Source organism: Clinocottus analis, unplaced genomic scaffold (genome assembly GCF_023055335.1).
Source record: "Clinocottus analis isolate CAN_PGR_092001 unplaced genomic scaffold, fCliAna1.0.p SCAF_51, whole genome shotgun sequence".
Classification (NCBI taxonomy): Eukaryota; Metazoa; Chordata; class Actinopteri; order Perciformes; family Cottidae; genus Clinocottus; species Clinocottus analis.
This window is the reverse complement of record NW_027176209.1, coordinates 193,959-210,089: the sequence shown is the minus strand read 5'-3', so window position 1 is coordinate 210,089 and position 16,131 is coordinate 193,959. Positions and strand designations below refer to the sequence as shown.

General features: G+C 44.7%; 1 protein-coding gene across 1 annotated transcript; it reads left to right on the top strand.

Annotated features, from left to right (window-relative positions):
• The first annotated feature begins 39 nt into the window (after nucleotides 1-39).
• Nucleotides 40-15,232, top strand: LOC137803270 (anoctamin-9-like). The gene is made up of 24 exons (XM_068601569.1): nucleotides 40-60; nucleotides 3,980-4,042; nucleotides 4,412-4,534; nucleotides 4,629-4,759; nucleotides 5,124-5,173; nucleotides 5,616-5,674; nucleotides 5,775-5,854; nucleotides 6,678-6,812; nucleotides 7,195-7,288; nucleotides 8,110-8,170; nucleotides 8,691-8,773; nucleotides 9,486-9,590; nucleotides 9,995-10,159; nucleotides 10,533-10,569; nucleotides 10,784-10,895; nucleotides 11,590-11,644; nucleotides 11,845-11,942; nucleotides 12,021-12,217; nucleotides 13,216-13,368; nucleotides 13,449-13,593; nucleotides 13,786-13,908; nucleotides 13,999-14,092; nucleotides 14,478-14,590; nucleotides 15,042-15,232. Exons 1-24 carry the CDS (start codon nucleotides 40-42, stop codon nucleotides 15,076-15,078), a joined length of 2,334 nt encoding a protein of 777 aa, XP_068457670.1. The 3' UTR covers nucleotides 15,079-15,232.
• Nucleotides 15,233-16,131: the final 899 nt, after the last annotated feature.

Here is a 16,131-nt window from a genome sequence, read left to right as displayed (position 1 = left end):
TCCGGTTGAAGACCCGCGACAGAACGTCAACACGAGAACATGTTCTACAAGGATGTCGAGGTAACTCTGTGTACTGCTGTGTACTGCTGCGTACTGCTATGTACTGCTGCGTACTGCTATGTACGGCTATGTACGGCTATGTACGGCTATGTACTTCTATGTACTGCTATGTACTTCAATGTACGGCTATGTACGGCTATGTACTGCTATGTACTTCTATGTACTGCTATGTACTTCAATGTACGGCTATGTACGGCTATGTACGGCTATGTACTTCTATGTACTGCTATGTACTTCAATGTACGGCTATGTACGGCTATGTACTGCTATGTACTTCTATGTACTGCTATGTACGTCTATGTACGTCTACGTACTGCTATGTATGTCTATGTACTGCTATGTACTGCTGTGTACTGCTGTGTACTGCTATGTACTGCTATGTACTGCTATGTACTGCTGTGTACGTCTATGTACTGCTGTGTACGTCTATGTACTGCTGTGTACGTCTATGTACTGCTGTGTGCTGCTATGTACTGCTGTGTACGTCTATGTGCTGCTGTGTACGTCTATGTACTGCTGTGTACGTCTATGTGCTGCTATGTGCTGCTATGTACTGCTATGTGCTGCTATGTACTGCTGTGTACGTCTATGTACTGCTGTGTACGTCTATGTGCTGCTATGTGCTGCTGTGTACGTCTATGTACTGCTGTGTACGTCTATGTACTGCTGTGTACGTCTATGTACTGCTGTGTACGTCTATGTACTGCGGTGTACGTCTATGTGCTGCTATGTACTGCTGTGTAAGTCTATGTACTGCTGTGTACGTCTATGTACTGCTGTGTACGTCTATGTGCTGCTGTGTACGTCTATGTGCTGCTGTGTACGTCTATGTGCTGCTATGTACTGCTGTGTACGTCTATGTACTGCGGTGTACGTCTATGTGCTGCTATGTACTGCTGTGTACGTCTATGTACTGCTGTGTACGTCTATGTGCTGCTGTGTACGTCTATGTGCTGCTGTGTACGTCTATGTGCTGCTATGTACTGCTGTGTACGTCTATGTACTGCTGTGTACGTCTATGTGCTGCTATGTACTGCTATGTGCTGCTATGTGCTGCTATGTACTGCTGTGTACGTCTATGTACTGCTGTGTACGTCTATGTGCTGCTATGTACTGCTGTGTGCTGCTATGTGCTGCTGTGTACGTCTATGTGCTGCTGTGTACGTCTATGTGCTGCTGTGTACGTCTATGTGCTGCTATGTACTGCTGTGTACGTCTATGTACTGCTGTGTACGTCTATGTACTGCTGTGTACGTCTATGTGCTGCTATGTACTGCTGTGTACGTCTATGTACTGCTGTGTACGTCTATGTGCTGCTGTGTACGTCTATGTGCTGCTGTGTACGTCTATGTGCTGCTGTGTACGTCTATGTGCTGCTGTGTACGTCTATGTGCTGCTATGTACTGCTGTGTACGTCTATGTACTGCTGTGTACGTCTATGTGCTGCTATGTGCTGCTATGTGCTGCTATGTGCTGCTATGTGCTGCTATGGGCTGCTATGTGCTGCTATGTGCTGCTATGTATGTCTATGTGCTGCTATGTGCTGCTATGTATGTCTATGTGCTGCTATGTGCTGCTATGTGCTGCTATGTGCTGCTATGTGCTGCTATGTGCTGCTATGTGCTCTGGAGAGACGCTCTGTGACTCTGCAGCTTGTTGACAGATAAACAACAACATGTGGTACAAACCTGTAGTTTACTATGAGGTTCTACTATTAAATAGTATTTAAGTACAATTTGAAATATATTTAATACAAAATGTCCCCAAAGTTTAGTAAAAGTCGTGTAACTGTCATAAATCCATGTGTTCATAACGTTTATTTACGATTAGTTTGAAGTAATAAAAATGCTTTTAAGAGAAAGATTTCTGGTTTAAAGTCATAAAACTCCTCCGGTCGTCTGAACCGTGTACTTAGTGGTATTTATTTATTTATTCATTCATTTATTTATTTATTTATTTATCTGGAATAAAGAATATTTTGTCTTCTCAAGAGACAAAAATCAGACAAAGAAGTCACTTCAGAGATGACGTGTAGGACCATGTACTTATACATGTACTTGTACTTATACATGTACTTATACATGTACTTGTACTTATACATGTACTTATACATGTACTTGTACTTCTACACGTACTCGTGTACTTCTACACGTACTCGTGTACTTCTCTGGGCATCAGACAACAGTTCATATCAAACACAACATGAAGACACTGTTTAGTTTTCTCTTTATAACAAACAAAACTTAACAGTTAATCACATGAAGCAGCTTTCACTTCATTGTGTCAGCGTCACACACAGCGACAACAACACAAGAACACAACAACACAACACACGGCTCTGCCTACAGCCCGTCAGGCTGAAGCCAGCAGGAAGCTCTGGAGCATAAAGGCTGAAGGTCTCCTCAGTATCTGCATCCGCTATCAGACAGCGTATCAGATCTGACAGTTTATCTGACAGTTTATCAGACAGTTTATCAGACAGTTTATCAGACAGTTTATCAGACAGCGTATCAGAGCTGACAGTTTATCAGACAGTTTATCAGACAGTTTATCAGACAGCGTATCAGAGCTGACAGTTTATCTGACAGTTTATCAGACAGTTTATCAGACAGCGTATCAGATCTGACAGTTTATCTGACAGTTTATCAGACAGTTTATCAGACAGCGTATCAGACAGCTTATCTGCTCTGAGGCCACAGGAGGATGTGTGGAGCAGAGAGGAGGAGAAGAGGCGAGGCAGACGAGGGACACGAGGCAGACGAGGCAGACGAGGGACACGAGGCAGACGAGGCAGACGAGGCAGGTCTGGACCTGCAGCTGAAGCTCGGCTCGACAGGAAAGACTCAGCTGAGTCAGAGCGGAGAAGAAGAGTTTCATATGTTCTCGTTCAACGGGTTGAAAGTTACTTGAAGCTGATAATATTCCACGTATCGCTCACATGTTTATGTTGTTTATTCGTCATTCTGCTCAAACTAACGCAGCGCAACACAAAGAGTTGTCAGTTTGTGTTGAGCGTGTTCATGATCCTCTCGGTGGGTCCAGTTTGTGCTGCTGTTGAATCCTGTTAACCTCTGGAACAGTGTTGTCTCCAGACAGTCTGTAGGAACCCCAAATTATTACATTACTTGTGTTTATTGTTTGTATTTGTTCAGCAAAGTCTTGGGAAAAAATGAATATCTGCAAAATAAAATCACTTTTAAAAGATGTTTTGATAATAACTATGAACATCCAGCATGATGTGAGCCAGATTCCACAATAAGACCTTTATGGAAAGATTAGGACCTAAAGAATCAGAACCTGAACAACAATCACAATAAAACAAAGTCTTGTCCTGTTAGGAAGGAGCTTCAGTCTAAACACTGTGTCGTTCAGTTAAAACATGGACAAAAATATGTATTTTATGCCAAAAGATTGTCCGAATGGGGCATGCTGGGTATTAAAATGGGAGCGGTTATTGTTAAAAACATGAAGCAAAATGTGATTCCTAACTACACAAATCTATAGTGCATAGATAAGACAACAATGAGCAGTTTAGGACAATATTCTAATCCTCTTTATTCAGGCTCAACACACCTGAACGTAGCATTGACGTAAAGAAGGCCTCACTGTAACTACTTTTGATTAGCAACTAGCTGAAGTGGCGTAGAGGAAATGCCTCGTCTCTGCTGCACATGAAAGCTAAAGCCTGCTAGCATAAGCTAACTGGTCATACCTGAGCAGGTGTGCCTGCATCACCTGAATGTTCTGAGCTGTTACTTTGAACCTTTCTGTCTGCAGGAGGAAGAGTCGGTTATTTCTTCTGTCAGTCGTTACAGTCTCACTTTCACTGGAAACGACTCATGCTAGTCAGCATGGCTAGCTAGCTAGCTAGCACGCTGCAGTGCAGCTCTAATGCTCAGCTTGTCTCTGTGTGCTGAAGGAGAACATGGAGCTGTTGGACAGGACGAAGGACAGTCACACCGAGTCTTCTCTTCCTCCAACGGTAAGGAAGCCGTCGCTCTCCTCTCTTCTTTCCATACAGCAACAAGATAACAGAGACCAGGCCATCAGGAACATGCAAATGGAGGCCACGTCGGCTCGTATGAAAGGATTCTTTCACTGCGCGCTGGACAGATTAATCTGTCAGACATAAAAAGACCTTCTGTCACCGCTCGAGATAAACGCGTGAGCCTGCTGACGCCGGCGGCTCGTTTGCATCTGGATCTGGTATCATGCTGGACGTCCAATCAGCTGCTCTTCAGCTCAAAGACGGTTTCTGTTCACTCCAATCTGACAACTTTGAGCTGCTTAACCACGTCATCAATGTGAAAGGTCTCATGTTGTTGTTGTTGTTGTTGTTGTTGAGGAACAGGCCACCTTCAAGACCTTTGACTACGTGCTGGTGGCCCACAAGGTGCACGACGACATGGACCTGAAGGCTCAGAGACAGAGAGCCTTCATCCAGCAGCTGGAAAAGAAAAACATCAGCATCACTGTGAGTCCTTCATCCCACTCGTCTTCTCACGCCGGTCTCAGGATTTAATGCAAGAGGTTGTTCCTTTAATGGTTGTGTTGTTGTTGTGTGTCAGAGGATCATCCATGATGACAAAGTGTTTTTTGGCCTCCGTGCGCCTGCTGAGATGTTTCAGGACTACCAGTACCTGCTCAAGGTGTCCGACTCCTGCAACTGGTGTGGAGACTCCGTCAACCAGGCTACCAGGTAACACTCATCCATTCATCCATCTATACATCTATCCATCCATCCCCCCATTCATTCATATCTGTCTATCTGTCTATCTGTCTATCTGTCTATCTATCTGTCTGTCTGTCTGTCTATCTGTCTGTCTGTCTGTCTGTCTGTCTCTCTGTCTCTATCTCTATCTATCTATCTCTCTCTCTCTCTCTCTCTCTCTCTCTCTCTCTCTCTCTCTCTCTCTCTCTCACAGACCGGTATATTCCCTGTTTTGCAGGGTTTCTGTGCATGATAGCAACTCCTGTGGCGTCAGAATGCTTCATGCTAAATAAACCGACTCTTTCTGACTCTGCTGATGCAGTTTTTAACTTTATTAAATATGTTTCTCCAGGATCCGACTCGTCCATTTCATCCTGACTCAGACCTTCACCAACACGGGAGGTGAGTGTGATTAGCTTCATCAACTCCAGTAGCATCTTCTGTAGTGTTGTAGCATCTTCTGTAGCGTTGTAGCATCTTCTGTAGCGTTGTAGCATCTTCTGTAGCGTTGTAGCATCTTCTGTAGCGTTGTAGCATCTTCTGTAGCGTTGTAGCATCTTCTGTAGCGTTGTAGCATCTTCTGTAGCGTTGTAGCATCTTCTGTAGCGTTGTAGCATCTTCTGTAGCGTTGTAGCATCTTCTGTAGCGTTGTAGCTGAGGTCGCTTCATCCTGTAACACTGAGGTCACTGGGAAGAGGAGCGTTAGTGATGTGCATTGGAGAGACATGAATTCATCCAGAAGGAGAGGAGAGAGGAGCTCAGTGTATCCTCAGACTGAGTCTGAGCTCCAACTCTGAACCTGAGACAAACTGCAGCCTCATGCAGATGTTTGCTTCATTCACAGAGAACCTCGAGGAACTGTTGATGAAGGATGTGTTTGAAACCATGTTCTGCCTCCATGAGGTGAGCGTGTGTGTGTGTGTGTGTGTGTGTGTGTGTGTGTGTGTGTGTGTGTGTGTGAAGGATGAACTCCTGACGTCTGAATGTTTCCTGTGATCCTCAGAAAAAATTGCAGAAAAAGCTGAGAAAAGAGTGGGCTCGATGGTCGGGTCTGTTTACAGGACAACCAGTCACCGACGTCAAGTCAGTCACTCACCAACTGTCTGTCTGTAGTCTGTAACTGTCCGTCTGTAGTCTGTCAGTAACTCACCGCATGTCTGTTTGTCTGTAGTCTGTCTGCAACTGCCTGTCTGTAGTCTGTCAGTAACGGTATGCATGTATTCTGTCAGTAACTCGCCGTCTGTCTGTATGTCTGTAACTGCCTGTCTGTCAATAACTCACCGTTTGTCTGTCTGTAGTATGTCTGTAGTCCATCAGTCTATGTATGTCTGTAGTCTGTCAGTAACGCACCACAGGTATGTCTGTAGCATGCCTGTAGTCTGTTTGTAGTCTGCCAGTAACTATATGTCTGTAGTATGTCTGTAACTGCTTGTCTGTATGTCTGTAGTCAGTAACTGTATGTATGTATTCTGTCAGTAACTCACCGCCTGTCAGTAACTGTCTGTCAGTAACTGTCTGTGGCTGTCAGTATGTGAAGGTATTTGATGAAAGAACACAGAATGTAAAACTTGTTGTGTTAGTTGAGACTAAAGCTTTTCTTTATGAGACCATGTGATTCGTTTCATACGTCCAGGTCATATTTCCATCTGTGCTCATCTGAGGCCGAGTGAAGCCGCATCAGGTTAAAGTCCAGATTGATGGATGATAGATAGAGAGGTATATGTCAGTAGATACTTTATTAATCCCTAAAGGGAGATGTTTTGTGGGACTTTAATATGAATGAACATAACGTGTGCAGTGAGGATGTAGCTGGAGGTTATTGTGAGTCTCACAGCGTGAGCAGCAGTGTTGTCCTGCGTCGGCCCTTGCCGTCCTTCATGTCTGCCGCTGTGGTTCCTCTCTGCAGGAACTACTTTGGAGAGAAGGTGGCGCTGTACTACCTGTGGCTGGGCTGGTACACCAAGCTGCTGGTCCCGGCTGCCGCGCTGGGCGTGGTGGTGTTCCTGTACGGACTCGCCTTCTTCAACACCAATCCGCTCATGTGAGTCACAGGTTGCAAAACGTCATCATTTTCATTAGCGTCACTTTTTTGATGCTGTTTAGAATGTGAACATGTCTGACTTTCATGCCTCAATCTAGACCGTGCCCGTGTTTTAAGTCTTGTAAATGTAGTAAACTCGTGTGGATGTAGTAAATGGCTCATGGATGAATGTTCCTTCTGACGTCATGAGTTTCATCATCAACACACATCACATCACAGTTTTAAAAATCTAAAAACAAGAAAGTTGGAAAATGCCACAGATTCTCCTCAGTGGCTGTTTCATATGTATATGGTCACATGAGACCTCATGTCTTCATGCTAGAAGTGTGAATTATTTTTGAATTGAGTTAATTTCCATTGACGCTTCCTTCTGTGTCCTCAGCACGGAGGTGTGTGACTCCAGCATCATCATGTGTCCTCGCTGTGATAAGAGGTGTCTGGTGTGGCAGCTGTCAGACACCTGCACCTACGCTAAGGTCACCTCCTTCTGTCCCTCCAAGCAGCCACGTTCATCAAAACATCCGTTAGCTCATGTGACTGATGATGAATGACCTTGGGCAGTGTGCACAACAGTCTTAATGGACATTAAGCAGGAGCAGGATGGGTAGCGGGTTAGCCCGAGCTAGGTCATGTTAGCTCTTATCTCCTTTCTGTTGACTTCCTGTTGCTGCCGCACCTCTTCCATGGCGTTTCATCCAGCAGGTCAGGACGCAGGATGTAATGACCAGATTTTGAGATATTTAAACCTGTCAACTATTATGTGTAACAGGGATTGTAAGGGCGACTGTGGCTCGGAGGTTAGCATGCCGGTAAGACCGCGGCTCCGCTAGTCCCTCGCTAGTCCCTCGCTAGTCCCTCGCTAGTCACTCGCTAGTTCCTCGCTAGTGTCCTTGAGCAAGACCCTTAAATCCCCTTATTGCTCCCCGTTGCTGTGTCTATGGTGTGTAGAGCAACATGTAAATCACTTTGGACAAAAGCATCAGCTAAATTAAATGTAATAACCACAATATTGGTTTGTGCGACTTTAAGCCACTACACATTATTCTGGAATGTAATCCTGGTTTGAGAGAGGTCACCCAGGCTTTTCATTGTATAGAATAATAACTCTCATCTGTGCATATGACAGTACAAACATCTTGAATCAAACACTGCTTCTCTAAATAGCAGTTCAAGCGTATGTTTTTAATGCATTCTGAAATAACTTAAATGTTCTCTCTCTTCTCTTAAGACATCCTGCTGTTAATCTGTGTTTGTCATATTCATGGTCTTCCGGCTTGATTGCTTTGCATCCTCACAGGTCAGTCACCTGTTTGACAACGAGGGCACTGTGGCTTTTGCAATGTTCATGGCCATCTGGGGTGAGTGTGTGTCTGATGTGATCTGCAGTGTGATGATGTGATGCTGTGATCTGCAGTGTGATGATGTGATGCTGTGATCTGCAGTGTGATGATGTGATGATGTGATCTGCAGTGTGATGATGTGATGATGTGATCTGCAGTGTGATGATGTGATGATGTGATCTGCAGTGTGATGATGTGATGATGTGATCTGCAGTGTGATGATGTGATGATGTGATCTGCAGTGTGATGATGTGATGATGTGATCTGCAGTGTGATGATGTGATGATGTGATGCTGTGATCTGCAGTGTGATGATGTGATGCTGTGATCTGCAGTGTGATGATGTGATGATGTGATCTGCAGTGTGATGATGTGATGATGTGATCTGCAGTGTGATGATGTGATGATGTGATCTGCAGTGTGATGATGTGATGATGTGATCTGCAGTGTGATGATGTGATGATGTGATCTGCAGTGTGATGATGTGATGATGTGATCTGCTCCTCTTTAACTGGTGGACTCTGTTCTGTGTGCTTCAGCTACTCTGTTCCTGGAGCTGTGGAAGAGACACAGAGCCAGATATGTTTCTAAGTGGAAGGTCTATGACTGGTGTGAGGAGGAGGTACACACACACACACACACACACACACACACACACACACACACACACACACACACACACACACACACACACACACACACACACACACACACACACACACACACACACACACACACACACCTTGTCTACACCCTCTGTAGTTATCCACACTGCTGGGTTGTGTTGCCCCTCATTTACTTAAAAAAGGTATTTCAAAAAATAGATTTAATTATGACAACAATAAAAATCATAAAAAGTATTTTTTGGTCATACTTTTTTTGTTTTACTTTTTTTGTCATACTTTTTTTAGTCATACTATTTTTTTGTCTTACTTTTTTTGTCATATTTATTTTATCATACTTTTTTTTAAAAACTTTTTCCGTCATACTTTTTTAATACTTTTTTTATACATTTTTTGTCATACTTTTTTCCGTCATACTTTTTTTGTCATACTTTTTTCCGTCATACTTTTTTGTCATACTTTTTTTGGACTTTTTTTGACGATTTTGAAATACTTCCAAATACATCTGGATGTATTACATGACTGCAGCTTTGGAGTATTTTAGTCTATAAATTGTGATTTTCATTTTTAGAGTTTTCTTTACTGCATTCATGATTGAGATTTAGGTTGTTATTATTATTATTATTATTACGTCAACGTTGCAATGAACGTCTGCTCTGTCTCATGTAACCGCTCTTGTTAATGTACGATTCCACGTCTCTGTGTTCGCAGGAGGAACTCATTCTGGAAATAGTCAACGATTCAAACTGTAATCCCAAACAGTTCAGACACTCCTACCTGCGGAGCACCCTGGTCCTCACGCTGGTGACTCTTATGGTGAAACACACACACTCATTATCTGCAGTGAAATAGCTATAAATTAAGATAATCCTTGATTAGTCCCTCAGTGGGGAAATTACAGGATTACAGCAGCACTGCACGAAAGAGACACAAATATAAATACAAATCAAGTAATATAGACAAACAGTAGAATACTAATAAAACAAGATAAAAGAGTAAGAAGAATATTAAATATTAAATCAAATATTTGTGGCTTACTGGGAGCTCGGCTTGCTGTGACAGCAGCGGCATACAGCGCAACCTGACGCGCAACCTGACGCGGAAAAAACGTTTTCCTGCACAGATCTCTGAATGTTTAGCTGTCAAAATGAAGTGTGGAGGAAAACGCAGTGGCAGGAGGAGGAAGAAACAACGTGTTGCTGTGTTTGTCCGTGTCCTAGCTGATTCTGATCATCGGCCTCGCTCAAGCCCTGGTGGTGTTTCGCGTGGTGGCCGCTCCCTTGATATCTGAAAGCAGCTGGGCGTTCATGAGGGATCATGCCAACACTGTGGCCATCATGCTAGGAGCCGTGCTGCACTATCTCACCATTCAGATCATGACCCGGGTACGTATGCCTGGAAACTCATTTACCCTTGGGGATGAATGAATTACCTACGGATCTACCGAACTACCTACCTATTCAACCATCAACCTACCCAACCACCCACCCACCTACCTACCTACCTACCTACTGATCCAACTACCTACCAATCTACCTAACTACCTACCCAACCACCCACCTACCTACTGATCTACCTAACCAACCACCGAGGCCCTGACCTCAGGCATCTCTTTTCTGACTGAAAATAACTTGCCTTTGGTTCAGCAAAGATATTGTACAACTTGCTCATGTGACCGCCTTCATGGCTTTGTGCCTGTGGGAGGAGACGCGATGAAGTGGATGATCTGATCTTTACAAATATGTTCTGCGCCTGCAGGTAAACCGATGGGTGTCCCTCAAGCTGTGTCACATAGGTGAGCACTGAGAAGGAAACGTTGTTCAGTGTCTTGTTGCTAGTAAATCAAGTCAATAAAAGATGTGGAAATACATTATCAGTCGAAGATCTAAATACATTCTTAATATTGAATTTTGAGACAAAATCTACTATTCTATTCTACTATTCTACTATTGACGTTTTGTCAAATATCTGGCGGGACGTGACTGCATTGAGCTTTCTTGTGTTCTCAGAGAAGACCAACTCATTTGCAGCCACAGAGAGGAACTTCACCGTCAAGATGTTCACCTTCCAGTTCTTCACTCTCTTCTCCTCGCTCTTCTATGTGGCCTTCTTCCTGGGCAGGTACTCTGTCTCTTCAGGTCCGTCTGTCAACTCAATCTGCTTCATTTCAGTGTCAGCGTTGCCAAAGTGATGATCCAATCAATGAAATGAAGAAAGTAGCAGAAAAGAATGAACCCTAAAGTCGCTGCAGCTGTTGAGTCGCGTTATGCGGTCGTATCTTTGCCTTCCATGTAGCATTCCTCCAGAGGAACAGCCTTAACCAGGTCAACCACAGGCTCCCATAACCGATATGAATACCAGACCCATTGTCCTTGATCTCTAAGGAATCTACAGGAACTCCTTGCCTTTAAAAGAATTGTGTTGTTTGGTGCCTTCCCATCATGCCACAGGGTAATACTGCACATCTTTATGACCTAAATCCTCAACATCTGCAATAATAATCACAATAAACACAAGCAATAACATACTGTTAGACTCACACGGCCACTAGGAAGGTACTTTGAGAGAAATCCGCCGTTGTTAGGGCACTAAATTAGTGTTTTAGTGAAACATTATAATCACTTATTCATGTTGAGGAGCTTACAGAATTATTAACAAAATGTAAACGGACACGTGTCTTCTCACGAGGGTTACAGTACTTTAGCACTTTACCTGTGGATGAGGAGATAGAAGAGTGTTTGTCCACTTCCTCGTCTCCGTGAGATCAGGATAAAGCTTCTCAGATTGTTGATGGAGCCGATGTGTTGTTGTCCAGGATAAACGGCCGTCCAGGAAACTACGCACGCATCGCTGGGTGGAGACTGGAGGAGGTGAGTGATGGACTTCTTAGGTTTTAGTCCTTCACCCAGCATGTCTGCACCACAGTCCTAACCTCTAGCCGTGTGTGTGTGTGTGTGTGTGTGTGTGTGTGTGTGTGTGTGTGTGTGTGTGTGTGTGTGTGTGTGTGTGTGTGTGTGTGTGTGTGTGTGTGTGTGTGTGTGTGTGTGTGTGTGTGTGTGTGTGTGTGTAGTGCCATCCCAGCGGTTGTCTGACAGACCTCTTCATCCAGATGGCCGTCATCATGCTGCTCAAACAGACTCTCAACAACATCTTTGAGTTCATTGTGCCGTGAGTGTTTTCATTCACCGTCTCCTGTGAGGCCGGTGTGAGGGTTTGCATTCACTTTGGACATGTTGTGTTTTCCAGCTGGTTGAGAAACTTACTGAGCAGAAACTCGGCAAAGAAGCTGCAGAGGAAGTGCGGTCACTGTTACAGGAAGACCTGCCGCGACAAGCAGGGGCGCGTTGACGCATGTGACATCTGCAAGCTCCAGCACTGGCTGAAGAATTACCACCTGGCCGACACGAACGCCTTCAGTCTGTTCAATGAGTTCCTGGAGATGGGTAGGTCCATGCATCAGTCTCCGTGTGTGTGACATCCATCCAAGGGAGGCCCTCCAGGGATTGAAAGCAGGCAGGTCAGGTCCTGGTACTGCTGCTTTAGCTTCCACATTATGGGCTGTTAAGTGTTCATTGATGATATATACAGTTGTCTGAAAACAACACACATTTCTCATAACTTTTTAAACTTCTAAATGCTGCGTTCACATCAAATGTGTTAAAGGGGGCGGGGCTCATCTCTGTGGCTCATTCCCGTTAAAAAAAGGGCTATCTTTTCCGCTATCGACTACGGAAGAAATATCCACTATTTCTGTGTTATACTTCTTGTAGAAGTCCCAAAAACGTGGGAACCTCAAACTCTGTGGTGTCTGTGTTCATGATATTATACGTACTAACTCAGCGTCACAGGACTTCTTTCGCCAGAGTTGAGAAATTTTGGTGCGAATTCGTGCAGCCCGGCAGAAAAAAACACTTTCGCGTCTGTGCATTGACTTTACATGAAGTAGATGGGTAGGTAGGTAGGTAGGTAGATAGGTGGGTGGATGGGTGGGAAGGATAAGTAGGTAGGTTGGTAGGTAGGTAGGTAGGTAGGTAGGTGGGTGGGTAAGTAGATGGTTAGGTGGGTAAGTAGATGGGTAGGTAGGTAGGTAGGTAGGTAGGTAGGTAGGTTGGTGGGTAAGTAGATGGGTAGGTAGGTAGGTAGGTTGGTGGGTAAGTAGATGGGTAGGTAGGTAGGTAGGTAGGTAGGTTGGTGGGTAAGTAGATGGGTAGGTAGGTAGGTAGGTAGGTAGGTAGGTTGGTGGGTAAGTAGATGGGTAGGTAGGTAGGTAGGTAGGTAGGTTGGTGGGTAAGTAGATGGGTAGGTAGGTAGGTAGGTTGGTGGGTAAGTAGATAGGTGGGTATGTAGGTCGGTAGGCAGCGTAAAGCTTATTGCACACAGCTGAACCTGTGTCTTTACTGACGTTCTCTTTCCATGTTCCTCTCTCACTGCGTCCCTCCAGTGGTCCAGTTCAGCTTCACCACCATCTTCGTGGCGGCGTTCCCGCTCGCTCCGCTGCTGGCGCTCATCAACAACGTCTTCGAGATCCGCCTGGACGCCATCAAGATGGTGCGCCTGGAGCGCCGGCTGGTTCCCAGGAAGACCAACGACATCGGTGTGTGTGTGTGTGTGTGCGTGCGTGTGTGTGTGTGTGTGCAGTTGCGTGTGTGTGACAGTGCTGTCTCCTGTGTACAGGTGTGTGGACCAAGGTGTTGGAGGCTATCGGTGTGTTAGCAGTGATCGCTAACGGTCTGGTCATCGGCGTCTCTTCAGACTTCGTTCCTCGACTCGTCTACCGCTACCGCTACGGGCCCTGTGCTAACGGCAGCACTCACACACAGTCAGTCACCTCACCGCTGCAAGAGCCACCTGATCACACATCAGCTGCTGCGTCTCACCGTGTGTGTGTGTGTGTGTGTGTGTGTGTGTGTGTGTGTGTGTGTGTGTGTGTGTGTGTGTGTGTGTGTGTGTGTGTGTGTGTGTGTGTGTGTGTGTGTGTGTGTGTGTGTGTGTGCGCGCGCTCTGGTTGCAGCTGCATGCAGGGATACATCAACGACACGCTGTCCACGGCGGTCGTGTCACACACGGAGGTTCGAAACGACTTTCTTCCGCTGCAGATGATCACAGACGGCGGCTTCAACGTCACGCAGTGCAGGTGAGGAGACCTTCATGTTGCTCTGCTCTCAAACACAACAGGAGGACGAGTCACAGGTGTGTCATTGTGTGTCTGTGTGTGTGTGTGCAGCTACAGGGACTACAGGAGCGATGAGGACTACACTCTGACCTCTCAGTTCTGGCTGGTTTTGGCTGTACGCTTTGCCTTCGTCATCTTGTTTGAGGTTTGTACTTCAGGTTTCGCTCAGTGCAGAGTTCATCCATCATGCAGAACCTGGAAGAGTCAGAGGTTTAAAATGGGTATTTCCAGGCCTGGAAAAGTTGTGTAAAAGTCCTGTAAATGTGTTATATTCATGTGTTCATGTCGTTCATTTAGTTATAAATAATGAAAGAGGCTCAAAATATCAGCAGCATACATACAGGCATCTATATAAATGTTTATTCTTTTAATAAACTAGTGTCTCTCATTCATTTGAGTCATTTAAGGTTTACTGTATGCTTTGAATCCTCATTGAAACCCTCTGGTCAGGATGTGTGTGAACCCTGTCAGTGAGTGTTGTCCACTTGAACTGCAGATGGCAGTGAAAGAGTTTGTGTGTCTTTCTGCAGCATGTTGTGGTGGTGTGCAAGTTCATCGCAGCCTGGTTCGTCCCCGACAATCCCATCCATGTGAAGAACGCGCGGCTGAGCGACAAACTGGCCCGGCTGAAGGACGAGCTGCAGTAAGTCTGCAGCACCGCTAACACGAGAAGCTAAACGCTGTGACGATACACAACCACACTGAGGGAACACTGACGCCTCCTCAAGCTGGATGACATCATCGGCACACAGCGGGCACAAAGCAGGGAGGTGGTGGTCGTTAATGCCGGAGTTTAGATCATGGATGGATGAATGGATGGAAAGATGGATGGGTAAATAGGTAGGTAGATGGGTAGGTAGGTGGATAATAGATAGAGATGGATGGATGGATAGAAAAACAACTGGAATGAGAATATAGATAGATAGATAGATAGATAGATAGATAGATAGATAGATAGATAGATAGATAGATAGATAGATAGATAGATAGATAGAGATATGCACACACACTACACAATGTTATTCATGTGACACCGGTGTGGCTCCACGATGGTTCTCATTACTCTGTAATGTGTGTTTCTGTTCTTATTTCAGACATCGTAGCAGACGTAGTAAATCCACAGAGGTTTGACTGAGCTCGTCTGTCTCCAGTGAGGAATCCTGACTGGATGTTGGACCACGAGACTGGACTTTACTGAACTTTAACATTGTGGGAGCTGTATCTGTCGGGTGAACGTTTTGTATTGAATCACTGCTGCTGACGCGTCTTCACGCGACATCACACTACAGCCAACAGTAATAATTTTTTTAAATATTAAAATCTCAGAAAGAGTATATTGTTGTCATTTAATGTATATAATTAGTTTTGCTGTGTCCAGAAGTCACTGAGCAACAGCGCGACATGAACATCATTACTGCACGTTTGACAATGAGTCATGAACTCCTCATCGCATGTGTTCAGCCACACTGACGTCCTACAACACTTTCACACATGTTCATGCAACAAACATGCCACCTCGAAGCAAAATGTGTCCCACAATGCACCGCGGTCAGAGGTAGTATAGGGCGCTCATACGCTGACAGGAAGTGGAAGTTCATGACATGTTGTCTTCAGACTGAATGTCCTCCACACTTTAACAGAACCTTCACAAGGTTTTCACTCATCATACAATCTGCTGTTTTCCTCAGTTGTTTTTCTGAACGCGTTCCTCAAATCCTCAGAACTCCACAAATTTACATTTTTAATAATGTTCAAAGACCACCTCTGAGGAAATCTGCTTTAATAAACTTACTATTAAAACCTGGTCAAAACATTTCTTTTTGCTTCTGGGCTCTACAAAACAAACTTTAGAAATCACATCATTGACGTGTTGAATCACGCTCCGAAATGGATTCACTGCTGCACAGAAAGAATGGGAAAAAAATCAAGGCCTGAAAGATGTTTTATTTTGAAAAAGGCCGGATTCATCCGTCTGAGCCTCTCACTCTTACTCCTCTTACTCACATGTCAGAGGCTGCACGATGACGTCGCCCCAAACATGAAACTTAAATGAATGTTTCAAGTCTGCTGGAGTTAAAATGAAGGAAGAATGTCCAAAATACAAAAAGATCTGAAAACCTGCAAACAAAATCCAAACCACGAGTACTGTGAAGTCAAACGTGGAGTTTAGGTTTTATTAAAATA